The following is a 15,108-nucleotide window of genomic DNA, read 5'->3' as shown; positions in this document are numbered from 1 at the left end:
GGAAGAGGAAACTTATTCTCCAACAGTTCCAGGAAATCAGGCCATGCCACAGGAAGAGGGGAGGAGAAAGAAAGTCTGAGGTAAATACTTTGCTAAATGCTGAGAAAAACCGCCAGCCGCTTGGCAGTAGTTCCAGGGAGGAGTAGCAAGGGTGTTGCACATAATGGGCTGGAAAGGAAAGAGGCAGAAGGTGAACATGGCCAGACCTAGTTCCAGAGTCTTCCCCCCAAATAACCAGAAATCCTTCTTGGTACAGAAGAGAGAAGCTGTTCCTGGGAAAGAGAGCTGGTGATTTATTTTAGAGCCAGCTCAAATTGTGCGGGGAGGGATAGCTCAGTGGTTTGAGCATTGGCCTGCTAAACCCAGGGTTGAGAGTTCAGTCCTTGAGGGGGCCACTTAGGGATCTGGGGCAAAATCAGTACTTGCTCCTGCTAGTGAAAGCAGGGGGCTGGACTCAATGACCTTTCAAGGTCCGTTCTAGGAGATAGGATATCTTTATTTATTTATAAAACTCCTTCATGAAGTTCTTGGGAGATGCCTGATGCAAGGAATCGCAAGGCAACCAAGCCAAAAATGGTGTATGTCTACAGCAATCACTCAGGGAGTGGAGAAGATTGTTTTTTTTTTCTCCTGGAAGCAGCACCCACCTTCCTAGGAGACTGCCCTCTTTCCATGTGCTTTTTTGGAAAATTAGGTGCAGCTGTTCTGCTTCCTGAGTAAGCTCCTCTGGGTCTTAGCTCAGATGTTGCCTCCCTTCATTAGGGATGCTGGGACATGGATACTACGGATATGGTTCCTGAAGGGTCTGAGCCATTCACACGGTTGGTCCTGTGGACCATAGAAGCACACTGCACCATGTTCATGGAATGGTGTCAGCTCCTGGGACCCAAATCATATTGCTTTTTTGGTTAGCTGTATCTGTTTCTTTGTACTTCTACAGATCCCCAGTCCCTCTGATGTCAGCTTCACTCATTACAGGCTCTGAGTTTTTGGTTAAGCAAAATGTCTGCAGGTGACAAAACATGTTTCATTGGTGCTATCCTGTAGTTTAACAGTGCTAAATATGAGTCTGAATCCACAGCCTTTTTCAGTTGCCATGTTACTATTATAAACACCACTTTCCACCAACCCCTTGGATTGCGGACGAGCTTCTAAACTCAGACTTTACTGCAAACTGCTTAAACTCCCATCCACTCAAGTGCAGCCCATTGTCAGATATTACTAGGTTAAGTACACCATGTCTAGCAAAAATAGGTTTGACGTGCACAATTACCTGTTTAGCGTGGTGTCTTAGGCTTTGTCTACACTACGCACCTTTTAGCGATGCAGCTGTGCTGCTACAGCCATGCAGCTAAAAGGCACGCAGGGTAGCTGCTGTTTGTCGGCAGGAGAGAGCTCTCCCGCCAACAAAAACACTTCCACCCCCGATGAGTGGTGGTAACGTTGTCGGCAGGAGAGCACTCCTGCCGACAAAGCGCTGTCCACACCGGCGCTTTTCGTCTGCAAAACTTTTGTCTGTTTTGTGTGGTTTTTTTCCCCACACCTCATCGTTCAGTTGCCAGTGTAGACAAAGCCTCCCAGTAAAGCTATTTCAGAGAAGTGAGAATAAGTCATGAATGATGGCATAGTTTTTTCCAGGCAACATAAACAAATCTATGCCTACTTTGCTCCAATGGGGCCAATTTTTCTATGCCACCAACATGGGCTCTTTCGCTCAACTTAGTCTGTATTTTTAGCATATGCAACAAGGCTTGAAAACTTCCTCAAAGCACTGGTAATTTGAGGCCAGTATAAAAAAGTCTATAGGCCTTCTCTTAGATTTTACAATCTCTAAATGACCTCCATGTATCCTTTTCAATATATTTTTCTCGAACACCTTAAGAATCATCATCCTAGTGTCTTTAAACAAAATCCTACCTCGGAGCGAGAGTTCCCCCTGAATCGGTGATAGGGCCTGGGAACATGCTAGCCTGGTCACCCTGGGCTAGTAGCTTTAATCACTTTCTGCAGGTTCTCATCCTGAGCTGCTGCTCTGGAAATCACAGTCCACATGGCCTGTGAGACCCGAGAGTTTTCTTTTAAAACCAAATTGACATGCATAATGGCTAGCTCTGGACTTTGCTCCACGGTACTTTGGCTGAATGCTCTCCAGAGAGTGTCTGACCCCATCGAATCTCTCCCAGGTTTGTATTTGATTTGCAAATCATACATTTGTAAGTGAAAAACTAAGATCTGTATTCTCGGTGGGAGGGAGAAGGGGAAGGGAAGGGCTCTTTTGGCAATAATAAGCGGTTTATGGTCAGTTTCAGCTCACACTGTCTTCTTTGTCACTTTTTACAGATCCAGACTAACACGGCTACCCCTCTGATACTTGACACCATGCAAGGCACTGCATTTAGCGGTATGGAGTGGAAATCCATCAGCCTCATGAAGAAACTTGCACAAGAACAGACAGATATCATCTTCCTTTCCAAATGCAAACGGATGGACATCATACCAAATGGACTGAAGGTGAAAAATCCATTGCTATTGAACTAACCTCGTTATCTCTAGACTGATTCTTGCCTGCATATTTATACCTGCCTCTGGAAATTTCCACTACATGCATCTGACGAAGTGGGTATTCACCCACGAAAGCTTATGCTCCAATACGTCTGTTAGTCTATAAGGTGCCACAGGACTCTGTCGCTTTTTCACATCAATAAAGACGCAAAACTTCTTACACACATGGACTAAGGTCAAAGCCTTCTTCTCGGAGCATATCGACACAACTTTTGTTAGCACCTTTGACGCATAAGCCACTTGACCTCCAGTATTTGAGTATGGTCCAGTTTTGACCATACTGCTTTAAGAGGACTGCATCGAGACCCTCCTTGGAGTCATCTGACGATAACTTGGCACAAGCGATATACTAACGATGATGGCTTTATGCTGCCATAACTTGTGTCGACCCAAGCTTGTAGCGTAGACCTGGCTGTAGTGCTTACTGTCATAGTACCTCAGGACTGGGCAGGGCTGCCCAGAGGGGTGGGGGGGGCAACTGGGGCAATTTGCCCCAGGCCCCGGGTCCCGCAGGGGTCCCCACGAGAATATAGTCTATAGTATTGCAACTTTTTTTTTATGGAAGGGGACCCCGAAATTGCTTTGCCCCAGGTCCAGGGGGCAGTGGAAAGTCCGGCCACTGACTGAGCTGAGTCCATTGCCGAGCGGCACTTTCTCGTAGTATGCCCTGAATTAGGCTAAGAAACCTACAGGGAACTGCAATTGTGTCAGGGTCGCAATAAACCTGGCCGAGGTGCCTTCGTACCTTACTAGACTCTGTGGTTATTGGGGGTTCTCGTCGGGTTTGCTGTGTCCGCTAGCTGCAGAGCTGGGACCGCACACAGAGGGAACACACGTACGCAGCCGAGTGATACCAACATAGGAGCAACCAGAGCACCACACCGGTAGCACTCCCCCTCGGCTGGACAAAGATATCCACTCAGGGATGCATTCTTATACACAGATACAAACAAGTTACATATCACTCCTGACGTATTGAGGTGCAACCCCTCTACGCAGCAAGGTATAACCCCTCTACGTAGTAAGGTGCCGCCTCTCACCTTGTACATGTTGGTTTGAACAAAACAACACTATCCCTCATATTCCCCTTTTGGCCCTGTCATTGGGATGGGTCAGCCTGTTCCTTGTTGTGTGTGGAATGTACAAGTATGCGAATGTTCTGATATCTGGTGTCCAGTACCTTTTAGGTATGTCTCTTTTTGCAGCATCAGCCTTTTCCTTGCCAGCTTCTGTGAGCATGGCCTGCCTCTGGCTCACAGCTTAACTTTGCTTTATGTTAGCAAAGTTTTGACCATTACTTTAGTTCAGGCCTTAGGCCTCATACTGGGCCTCTGATACCAAGGTTTATATCTCAGGGCTTCCTCTTACTACACAGTGGTGGTTAGGCAATGTCATGTTCATTATTATTAAGTATTATTTGTATTACAGTAGGCTTTAGACACTTTAGTTGAGAACAAGAATCCATTGTGCTGGAAACTACATAAACAAAGTACCTTTACAATCTAAATAGGCACTCCAAACAAAGGGTGGAGGAGGAAACTGAGGCACAGAGAGGGAAAGTGACTCTCTCAGAGTCACACAGCTGATTAATGACAGAGCCAGATATAAAACCCAGGTCACCCGATTCCCAACCAAGTGCCTTATCTAGATGTTTTATAATCTCTTTTATATTATCTATAATTATAATTCACTCACTCCTTTTAATAATGTGGAAAGATATCAGACCCTCTGATTTGAAATTTGGACTGAGTTATACATAGAAAGCCATTACATTTTTTATTTTGCTGATATATAAAAGTTATAGGTTTTGCTTAAATAAACTGTATTGTTACAAAGGCACAATTATTAAAATGAGTTCATCTGCATGTCTTGGGACATGCCACTCAGAATGGCTTTGTAAGACAAATATCACAATGTGGTAGACTAGCATGTAGATACAACCTACTTAAACACAATAAAGAGTGCGTCACTCAAGGAGGGGTTGGCAGGAGAAAATAAAAATTATGAGCGTAACTATTGTTTGGCAAGCTCAAACAGTGCTGCAAGTTACAAAGGAGCGGACATTTAGGCTACAAGTCATGCATAATGTTCTGCACCACCATACCTTACAAAATGTCACATCTTCTTTTAGCTCTCTGGCTGCTGTTGTTTTTGATCTATGATTCATTATAGATCACATTGGGACACAAAGCAAATCTGGAAAGGGTGAGAAAGGCAGAGCTTGCTACGAATCTCAAATACTCATCTCCTCAACATTCACTAGGGCATATGAAGACTTTTAGTTTCTGTTTTGGTTAGGTTGTTCATTCTGGAGTATTGTTTGCTTCCTTCTCCTTCCTATATTTAGTTGGGCTAGCTGTTAAACTGTAATTTGGTGAAGTGCAAGTGGGGAGAGTGAGTGATTTGGTCAAACAAGGAACCTTACCAAATGTAAAACTTCATCCTACAAACTAGAATTCCACGGCAAAAGTATTTCCCCCCCTGTCTGTGGTGCTGTGTCACTAGTGCCGTTTAATCCTGCCAACCTGCCGTTTAATCCTGTTGCCAACTCTTCCACGCTCATTGCGAGTCTCACAATATTTGGTGTTTTTCTTACAGCCCCAGGCCCTGAAGTCCTGTGAATATACCAGAATCTCAGCTTTCAATTAAAAAAAAAAAAAAAAAAAGAAGTTTCTAGCTTTCATGGTTGCAGAGATAAGCTTGAATGTGAACGCTGATGGTTCTAAAGCCACAAGACACGTAAACTTAAAATATTTTTTTTAAATATATTTAAAAATATTTTTAAGCCAGGCTCATGATTTTGACGGCCTCACTCATGGCTTTTGAATGTTTGCAGCTAGCAATACAGTTGACAGGTCCCAAGTACAGAGACCCCCTCACCCCAGCCCGCTTGCACCCCCAATTAGTTAGTTCACCACTGCTGCCACACAGCATATCAAACATATACACACAAACACACGGTGCTCTCTCCCTCTTCCCTTGAGAGAGATTTTAAATGTGTTCCTTCTTGTTCTCATTGTGTTTCCTGACTCTAAAGTAAAGACAGGCAGACTGGAAGTACATGTTCCAGGTCTTCACTCATGCCTTAGGGCAGGGGTCAGCAATGTTTGGCACGCGGCTCGCCAGGGTAAGCACCCTAGCAGCCCGGGCCAATTTATTTACCTGCTGATGCGGCAAGTTTGGCCGATTGCGGCCCCCATTGGCCCGGGACGACAAACCGTGGCCAGTGGGGGCCGCGATCGGCCGAACCTGCCGCGTCAGCAGGTAAATAAACTGTCCCGTCCCGCTAGGGTGCTTACCCTGGCAAGCTGCGTGCCAAACGTTGCCGACCCCTGCCTTAGGGTGTGCAGATTACAACCACAAGGAGTTTTTAACCTAAACCCAGACCCGCACAAAGTGCAGTTCCACCCACTCCACTCAGCAACAGGGTGGGACCCTAGAAGCTCAGCTTTGTAAGGTAGCTGCTTATATAGAGTTTCCTGGGTTTCCTCTGAAGGCCTGATTGGGCCTTCAAGCCTCAGCCCTGCTTCATTACTCCACTCTGTAAACCTGTGTGGGAGCTGCAGAAAATGAAGTTAACCCCCAGCTTGCTAGAAAACATTAGGGCCACTGGTCCCTTTCATGCCCTGTTGGGGACAAGCTGTTTTTCTTTTCGTTAAAGGAAGTTAGTGTTTGCCAAAGACCTGGGCACCTGACTAGGAACCAGAATGTATTCATTATAACAATGACTGGTTTCCATGGCAGCATTTTTCTCTTTTGGTATTTCTGGGGGCAAATTCAGAAGGATCAAGGGCAAGATGACCCCTAAAGAGCTAAATGTGTCAGCCAGAAAACTTGTTCCCTTAGAAAATCTTTAATCAAACGCTTAAAGACTATGTAAATAGGCTCTGACTTTTTGCTAATGTGTGATATGCTGTGCTGACCTTTCATTTTGTCTGTTTTAAAATAGCACTCCTTTCCTTCCTGTAATTTTCTTTTAAAGGGCACATATTACCAACTTTACTGACAATGTATAAACATACAGTTGAGTAAGTAAAGAGTGATAACTATGGGCCGTCTTCTACACCTCTGGTGAGAAGTGAATGACTAGCAGCAGAATGCACATACCCCATTACAGTAGATGCTAAAAAACAAAACAAAACAAAAAAGCAGGCATATACTGGAATTGTAACTCAGCACTACATTTAGGGCGAAGAACAAAAGCCAACCTATTTCCATTGTCTAATGGACAGGAAACTTAAATTCTGATCCTGCAAACCCATACATGTATATGTAGAGCTGGTAGAAAAATCCAATTTTGTTTCCATGAAGAACTTGAATCAAATGGTTTTGTTTAACATTTTTTGCAGAAGATTTTTTTTTTAAATGAAAAAACTCAGGACACCATTATTTATTTTGCTTTGAATGGACATTTTCATTTTGTTTTGGGTTTTCAAACACCAGAATTAAACAATTTTTTTTTAAAATGAACTGCTTTGTTTCTTTTTTATTTTTTTGTCAAAAAAAATTAAAAAATATTGAAATCAAAATATTTTCAAAAAATATTCCAACTTTCAATAAAATTGCATTTTTTGTTAAAAAACCAAACCGGTTGGAACATTTTGACCCAGTGTGAATGTCTGTGCAGAATCCTTACAGTCCTAGAGCTATTTGTGGGAGTGTTTGCAGCACCAGGTCCACGAAGAGGAAACTAAATTAAGAAAAAATCATAGACATGAATAAATTGCAACACAGAGAACGAGCACAACAAGTACAAGGCACAGTCGAATGAAAGGACTGGAAAAACAGACTGAGCAATAGAACTGGTAGGAAAATGGGAAACATTTCATGATGAAATTTTTCCTTTTTTTCCCCCAACAAAAAATGTCAAGCTTTGACATTTTTTTAACAAGTGCTACTGTTTAAGAAGTTCTTCAATGGAAAGGGACAAATTTTCCAATCCAGTTATGGGAGCAAACATTTAACTGGAGATGCAAGGAATCTGATTTGAACCCTAATTCATTTTGTCAGGTCACATATATTTTAGGTGTAAATTTTGCCTGCAAACAGGGACGACGGACCTTTTGAAAATCCCATCCAAAATGTTGGCCAGTCAACTTTGTCTTGACTTTAATTCAGAAGTATTGATTCAGGGTTTACACTATCATTGCCTAAGGCTTTGGAATTGAAAGATTATATTTGCAAGGCCCAGGTCATTGTTAGTGGCTTTTGTGTGAATGCAGCAAACGATAATTCCAGCCAAAGAGGGCATTTTTCCTTTTAAAAGAGAGGGAAACGCCTCACCTATGTTCACATATAACTCTGCCCATCTGTCTCTATTCTCTCTACAGTATTTACAATGCTCATGCACACAAAGCTATGGGAATCATAGAAATGTAGGGCTGGATGGAACCTTGAGAAGTCATCAAGTCCAGCCCCCAGTACCGAGGTAGACCAAGTAAATCTAGTCCATCCCTGACAGGGGTTTGTCCAACCTGTTATTAAAAACCTCTAGGGATGGAGCTTCCACAACCTCCCTTGGAAGCCTATTCTAGAGCTTAACTAGCCTTATAGTTGGAAAGTTATTCCTAATATCTAACCTAAATCTCCTTTGCTGCAAAATCTCCCAGGGCTGGATGGTATCCAACAATGCTCACAGAGGAGAGAAAAAGAAGGAAGCAGCAGATTAATGGCATGCTGTTTCCCACTCCAGGAGCTCATCAAAGGTCCCTCCACATGCATACTATATGTTGGGGTCTCTCTATATTTGTAGAGTCATGTTGGAGAGCTAGGGAGCAGCCACTCAATGCATCATACTCTCCTTTGAGCCTCTTCATAAACCTTTAACCCTCCCTCTGACTTTTCTCTCCCTTCCAGCCTGAAAGCGAGGACGGTGGGGACAGGGGTAAGCCAGTGGCAGCATGGCTCCCAGCGGACCCCTGGGGATATAAACCATGGTCAGGAGCACCATCCCCTTGAAGGGAAGATAGATAGGAAGCAAATCTTGCAGGCCAACAATCCTTCCCTTCCTGGGAGTTTTGCTGCAGTAGGAGACTATGAGACCCATGATAGCTACTGAACAGATTCATCTCCATTTGATATCAAGCACCATCTGTGCGGGGAAAGCACCATTAGAGATGTGTGAAGCTACTATAACACAGCTCAGAAACTGATCTCTGCAGTTTGGTTTTAGGGTTTAGAAGAGACCAGCACTTGGTATTGGTCATGGAGGTTAGAGCTGGACAAACTCCAACCTCTGGGGAACCCTGCCCTCAGCAGGGCCGGCTCCAGGGTTTTTGCCGCCCCAAGCAGCCAAAAAAGAGAAAAAAATTGCGATCTGCGGCACTTCCGTCGCCGCTTCTTCGGCAGCAATTCGGCGGCAGGTCCTTCCCGCCAAGAGGGAGTGAGGGACCCGCCGCCAAAGAGCTGGACATGCCGCCCCCTTCCATGTGCCGCCCCAAGCACCAGCTTGCTACGCTGGTGCCTGGAGCCGGCCCTGGCCCTCAGGTCCCTCAACCAGCCCCAAGCCCCCAAGCAAAGGGGATATATGTGGAAGAGGGTGCAAGAGAGCAGATCCCAGCAGTTTTAGAGAGAATGAGGTGACTATTGTGAGGAAAGGGTGGGGGAGACAGAAGTTAAAGTGGAGGTTGAACACCCACTGTGTGAACACCCGCTGTCCTTGTCGTCTGCTTGTATTGAAGTTCAAATCGAGGCTATATTAGAGGTTTGATATGAACATAACCCATGAATCTGTGTCCTCCTGTTGTGGCAATGCCATGAATAGGGTCTTGAATTGGCTACTGCCTCTGAGCTCTGCCTAGGCTCCTAGCTTCCATTGAAATCATTGGAGATCCAGGCCTGGGTCCTTTAGCTCAAGCTATCAAGACCCATATTTTTAGCAGTTCTTGCTTCTGTCTCAGCAGCTGACTTGGCTGTGGGTGTCATTACATAAATATTTCAGAGTAGTCTACTTTTTACTCTATTCTAAACTTTCCACTTTCAGATTTCCTGTTTGAATCATGTTTGTGCCTTAGCTCACATATAATTGTTTTTTGTGTTACTCTAGCCACTGAGATCAGAGCCCCATTTTCCTAGGCACATGTATTTTCAGAAACAAACTCAGATCTGAGATGTTAACAATTTTAAACAGAAGTTTAAACAACAAGACAATTATTATTCCCATTTTAGTGATGAGGCACACAGAAATTAAATGACTTAGAGTGTGATGACATAAGTAGGAACTGAACTTCAGTATACTAGATCCCAGATTAGTGCCTTAACCATTACATCAGGGGTCGGCAACGTTTGGCACGCGGCTTGCCAAGGTAAGCACCCTAGCGGGCCGGGCCAGTTTATTTGCCTGCTGACGTGGCAGGTTCGGCTGATTGCGGCCCCCACTCGCTGCGGTTCGCGGTCCTGGGCCAATGGGGGTGGTGGGAAGCCGCGGCCAGCACATCCCTCGCCCACGCCGCTTCCCGCCGCCCCCATTGGCCCGGGACGGCGAACCGCAGCCAGTGGGGGCCGCGATCGGCCGAACCTGCCGAGTCAGCAGGCAAATAAACTGGCCCGGCCTGCTAAGGTGCTTACCCTGGCGAGCCACGTGCCAAACGTTGCCGACCCCTGCATTACACCATAACAGGCACAGACTTTTTGAACTGGGGCTTAAACTTTTTTAATCCCTCTATTTGTCACTGTAAAAGTGTTTCCAAATAGAAAGTAGACAGCGTATTAGTAAATTACTAGACAATAACAAAAGCAGGGAATTTAGTCTTGAGTTATCACATTGTTTAAATTATGCCATGTTAATGGTTATAATAATAATGATTGTCAATAGCAACAATATAATAAAGTCTTGGAGCACTTGTGTGTGTAGTAAATTAAAACCTTTCTTCCATTTGGATGTAACAACCATATTTGGCATTATGCTTTCAGATTCTCCATGGATTACCACTGAAATTGTTTTGACATGTTAATATCACATCCTAATGGCATTGTGGAAAGGTCTCCAGTTGTACATTTAAATGATTTTAGTATCTTTGTAGACTTGCATTGAAATCATTCTGACATTGTATTTGCATTGTAATGAGGTCTCTGTGGACTTGAATGGAAATCATTTCCCCATTGTTTCAGATTCTTCCCAGGCTTACACTGAAAATGTAGGCCTTTAGGAACATAAGAATGGTAATACTGAGTCTGACCAATGGTCCATCTAGCCCAGTATCCTGTCTTTTAACAGCAGCAGTGCCAGATGCTTCAGAGGGAATGAACAGAACAGGGCAAATGTCAAATGATCCATACCCCTGTTATCCGGTCCCAGCTTCAGGTAGGCAGATGTTTAGGGACTCCCAGAGCATGGGGTTGCATCCCTGGCCATCCTGGCTAATAGCCATTGATGGACCTATCCTCCATTAACTTATCTAATTCTTTTTTTAATCCAATTATACCTTTGGCCTTCACAACATCCCCTGGCAATGAGTTCCACAGGCTGACTGTGCGTAGTGTGAAAAAATACTTCCTTTTATTTTTTTTTAAACCTACTGCCTATTAAATTCATTGGGTGACCCCTGGTTCTTGTGTTATGTGAAGGGGTAAACACTTCCTCATTCACTTTCTCCACAACAGTCAAGATTTTATAGACCTATCATATCCCCAGGCCTCTCCCTTAGTTGTCTCTTTTCTAAGCTGAACAGTCCCAGTCTTTTTCATCTTTTATATGGAAGCTGTTCCATACCCCTAATCATTTTTGTTGCCCTTCTCTGTACCTTTTCAAATTCTAATATATCATTCTGGAGATGGGGCGACCAGAAACTGCAACAGTATTCAAGGTGTGGGCGTATCATGGATTTACATAGTGGCATTATGATATTTTCTGTCTTATTATCTATTTTTTTCCCTAATATTTCCTAACATTGTTCGCTTTTTTGACTCCTGCTGCACCCTGAGTGGATGTTTTCAGAGAACTATCCACAATGACTCCAAGATCTCTTTCTGGAGTGGTAACAGCTAATTTAGACCCCATCATTTTGTATGCATTGTTAGGATTATGTTTTCCAATGTGCATTACTTAGCATTTATCAACATTGAATTTCATCTGCCATTTTGTTGCCCAGTCACCCAGTTTTGTGAGATCCCTTTGTAACTCTCACAGTCAGCTTTGGATTTAACTATCTTGTGTAATTCTGCATCATAGAATCAGAGAAGATTAGGATTGAAAGAGTCCTCAGGAGGTCACCTAGTCCAACCCCCTGCTCAAAGCAGAACCAACCCCAACTAAATCATCCAAGCTGGGGCTTAAACTTTGCCACCTCACTGTTTACTCTCTTTTCCAGATCATTTATGAATATGAATACCAGTCCCAGTACAGATCCTTGGGCGATCCTGCTATTTACCTCTCTCCACTGTGTAAACTGATCATTTATTCCTACCCTTTGTTTCCTACCTTTTAACCAGTTACTGATCTGTGAGAGGGCCCACCCTCTTATCCCAGGACTGCTTACTTTGCTTAAGAGCCTTTGGCATGGGACCTGGTCAAAGGCTTTCTGAAGGTCCAAATACACTGTATGCACTTGATCGCCCTTTTTCACATGCTAGTCCACATTGTAGAGTCATATTACAGTGCTATCATGTTCTGCATAGACTTAAACTGGAATTCAAGGAGATCATGTGCTCACAGAGATCCCAAATATTCATAATTATTTACTATGCTGTAGAGAGAATGGCAGAGCCAGAAGACTGCAAGTTCTAATTCAGAATAAGTTACTGACTGACTATAGTTCCCTGCGGACAAGTGACTGGACCCTCACGCGAATATTCGCCAAATCAGTGGACCGGAGTTTAAAAACTGCATCTACATTCCTCTTTATTGGGTTAACAGATTACCAAAAGAGAGAGATTATTTTGCTGTCTTAAACTCCCATCACAGCAAGATCAGAAATAATTTTTGGCCTCCCAGCCATGTCTCCATTTTACTCTGTGAAGTTGGGCAGTGTATGCCGTAGCATCACACACAGGTGCAGAACGAGGATGGTCTCGCTCTCCCTCTCTCTGTGTAGCACTAGTGAGGCTACACATATAATACTGCCAGCAGTTTTGGCCAACTTGATACTAGAAAGAAGACAACAAATGGGAAGGAATGAAGAGCAGATTAGAGAGTTGGAGGCAGGGCCGGCTCCAGGCACCAGCAAACCAAGCACGTGCTTGGGGTGGCACATTTTCAGGGGCAGCATTCCAGCCAGCCTTTTTTTTTTTTGCTTGGGGCGGCAAAAGCCTAGAGCCGGCCTTGGCAGCAGCAGCACATCCTGCACGGGAGGCACCCTGGGGCCGCTGCGGTTCGCGTCGGGGAGCAGCGCCCGCACCTTATGGCCAGGGGGGCTCCAAGCACGGGACACTCGGGCTGGGGGCCACCCCGCGGGGCTCACGGAGCCGCCTGCAGGTGCCGCAGGGTGGCCGCCCCCCTCCTCTCCGGGGCTCCACTCCCTCTGGGGCTGCCCTGCCCCAGCTTCTCAGCCCTCTGCCGGGTGGTCCCCTGGCTCTGCCCTCCCGGGTCCCGGCCAGTCCTGGAGGCAGGAGCCCCGACTGGAGGAACCCTGATCTGAGGCGCGGCCTGGGAGTCCCGCTGCTTACCCCGACCCTGCCAGCGCTGGACAGGCTGGAGGCGAGGGGGGAGCAGGCGGAGTCAGCACTGGTGGGGGGGAGCCCAGGGCTAGGGCAGCAGGGGGTGTGGGTGGGGAGAGCCAAGGGTTGGGGCGACAGGGGGGGGCGGGGGGGGGGGGGGGGGAGAGCCCAGGGCTGGGGCGGGGTGCAGCCAAAATTTTTTTTGCTTGGGGCAGCAAAAAATCCTAGAGCCAGGCCTGGTTGGAGGGAATAGCTTTTGAAGAAAGATTAAGAATATTATCTGTGATATACAGAGCTTGAGCAAATGATGATTAAGGGGCACATAACTGCCAGAAGTATTTGGAAGGTGCAAATGCCAAGGAGGGAAAGCAATGTAGTGTTATAACTAGAAGGAATCAATCCAGGTATGGAAGAAAGGATGAAATCAGATTCCTCTTACCCATGTGAATGGGTCCAAAAGTCAACACCTCACGAGTATGGCAAGGATCAGGATTTGGCTCACACTTTAATAATAATATATGGACATATACCTATCTCATAGAACTGGAAGGGACCCTGAAAGGTCATTGAGCCTAGCCTAGCCCTCTGCCTTCACTAGAAGGACCAAGTACTGATTTTTTGCCCCAGATTCCTAAGTGGCCTAGCTCAAGGATTGAACTCACCATTCTAGGTTTAGCAGGCCAATGTTCAAACCACTGAGCTATCCTCCCCCCTCCCCCCCTTTATTACTTGAAAATATCCAATCCTGTCATTATTATTAATTCTATTACAATAGACCCTAGAGACCTCAACAGAAATCAGAGCACCATTGCACTGGACTAACCCATAGTAATAAGAGGCAAGCACAGCCCCAGAGAGCTTACAGAGTGGCTAGAGGAAAAATGTAAGAAAAGAAAGTTGAACATATGGAAAACCACAGAAACCAACAATTTCATTCGCTCCCACTCAGTGGCAAATAGAGGGGCCACCAAAAAATGGATATTTCAGAAATGTTCATTTGGAAGTTCAGACTCATTCACATCTTTGGGCCTTTCCGCTCAGAATACAGGCCTGCATTGTTTAAATCTGTCTGACCCTAAAGTCAGTGCCAACACAATGACGTATGCTGCAAATCTGAGTATAGTTAGCGAAGCCTTGACATGAAGATGAATGTTAATACTTAGGATTGATCACAGAGCTATTCAGCTTGCACACACGTTAATTAACCCACACAACACCCCAGTAGGCAGGTCGGTGTCGTCGTTAATATTATCCTCCATTTTACGTATGATGATAAAACAAAGTAGCACCGCAAAACTGCCATAGCTAATAGAGATGTAATGTTGCCAGCAACGCACAGTAGGCTTAGCCCCATCTACACACCACATTTCATAACTTACAGGCAAGAGGCATAGGGAATCCTTACCTCCCCTTCTGGCTCCCCATTCCCAACTGACTGATATTTCTGGGCTAAGCGGAAAAGTGACCCTTTCTGGAAGAGTTTGGAGAAGCGTCTTTCTACCATCTTCGCTTTGCCTCAGCAGCAGCAGCTCCTCATTCTGCTGCTGTTGCTTGAATGTCACCTGTTCCTGGCTGTGGCTCGAATTCCCTTGCAAGCCAGGGTTGTAGCTACGCAAGAAGGATAGGCAGGTGTTACCTGATGCCTACAGAGGAAGCCACGCCCACTGCCAGCCACAGGTGCCTGGGAGAGGCTGCACACCCTCCTTCACTCTGGCTGCTCAGAGCAGCACATACCTACAGAGTGCTTAGCTTATTCAACGCCATGCCAAAGGATTCCTATGCGTGCTTAGTCAAAAACATGGTTAGTATTTGTATGGAGCAGTCTTGGCTGTAACTCAGGATGCAGTAGCTGTTAAGGGAGTGTAAAGCAATTGACTTTTGCACCTGGAGGTCTTTCAGCTCTATTGTTTTCCACCCTCTCTGATAAAATGCAACAGCAGCACCTTGTGCTGC

At 45.2% G+C, this 15,108-nt stretch overlaps 1 protein-coding gene across 1 annotated transcript in view; it reads right to left on the bottom strand.

The window, feature by feature from the left end:
- LOC113409609 (calcium-transporting ATPase type 2C member 2-like) overlaps positions 1-14,659 on the bottom strand; it is a 45,882-nt gene extending 31,223 nt beyond the window's left edge. Inside the window, exon 1 of the mRNA XM_026663733.1 lies at positions 14,561-14,659. Within this exon, the coding sequence (XP_026519518.1) occupies positions 14,561-14,659 (99 nt within the window). The remainder of the gene's footprint in view (positions 1-14,560) is intronic.
- Between the last annotated feature and the right edge of the window lie 449 nt (positions 14,660-15,108).

This window comes from Terrapene carolina, unplaced genomic scaffold (assembly GCF_002925995.2).
Source record: "Terrapene carolina triunguis isolate 2854851 unplaced genomic scaffold, T_m_triunguis-2.0 Scaffold33911, whole genome shotgun sequence".
Taxonomy (NCBI): domain Eukaryota; kingdom Metazoa; phylum Chordata; order Testudines; family Emydidae; genus Terrapene; species Terrapene triunguis.
This window is presented reverse-complemented; position numbering and strand designations above follow the sequence as displayed.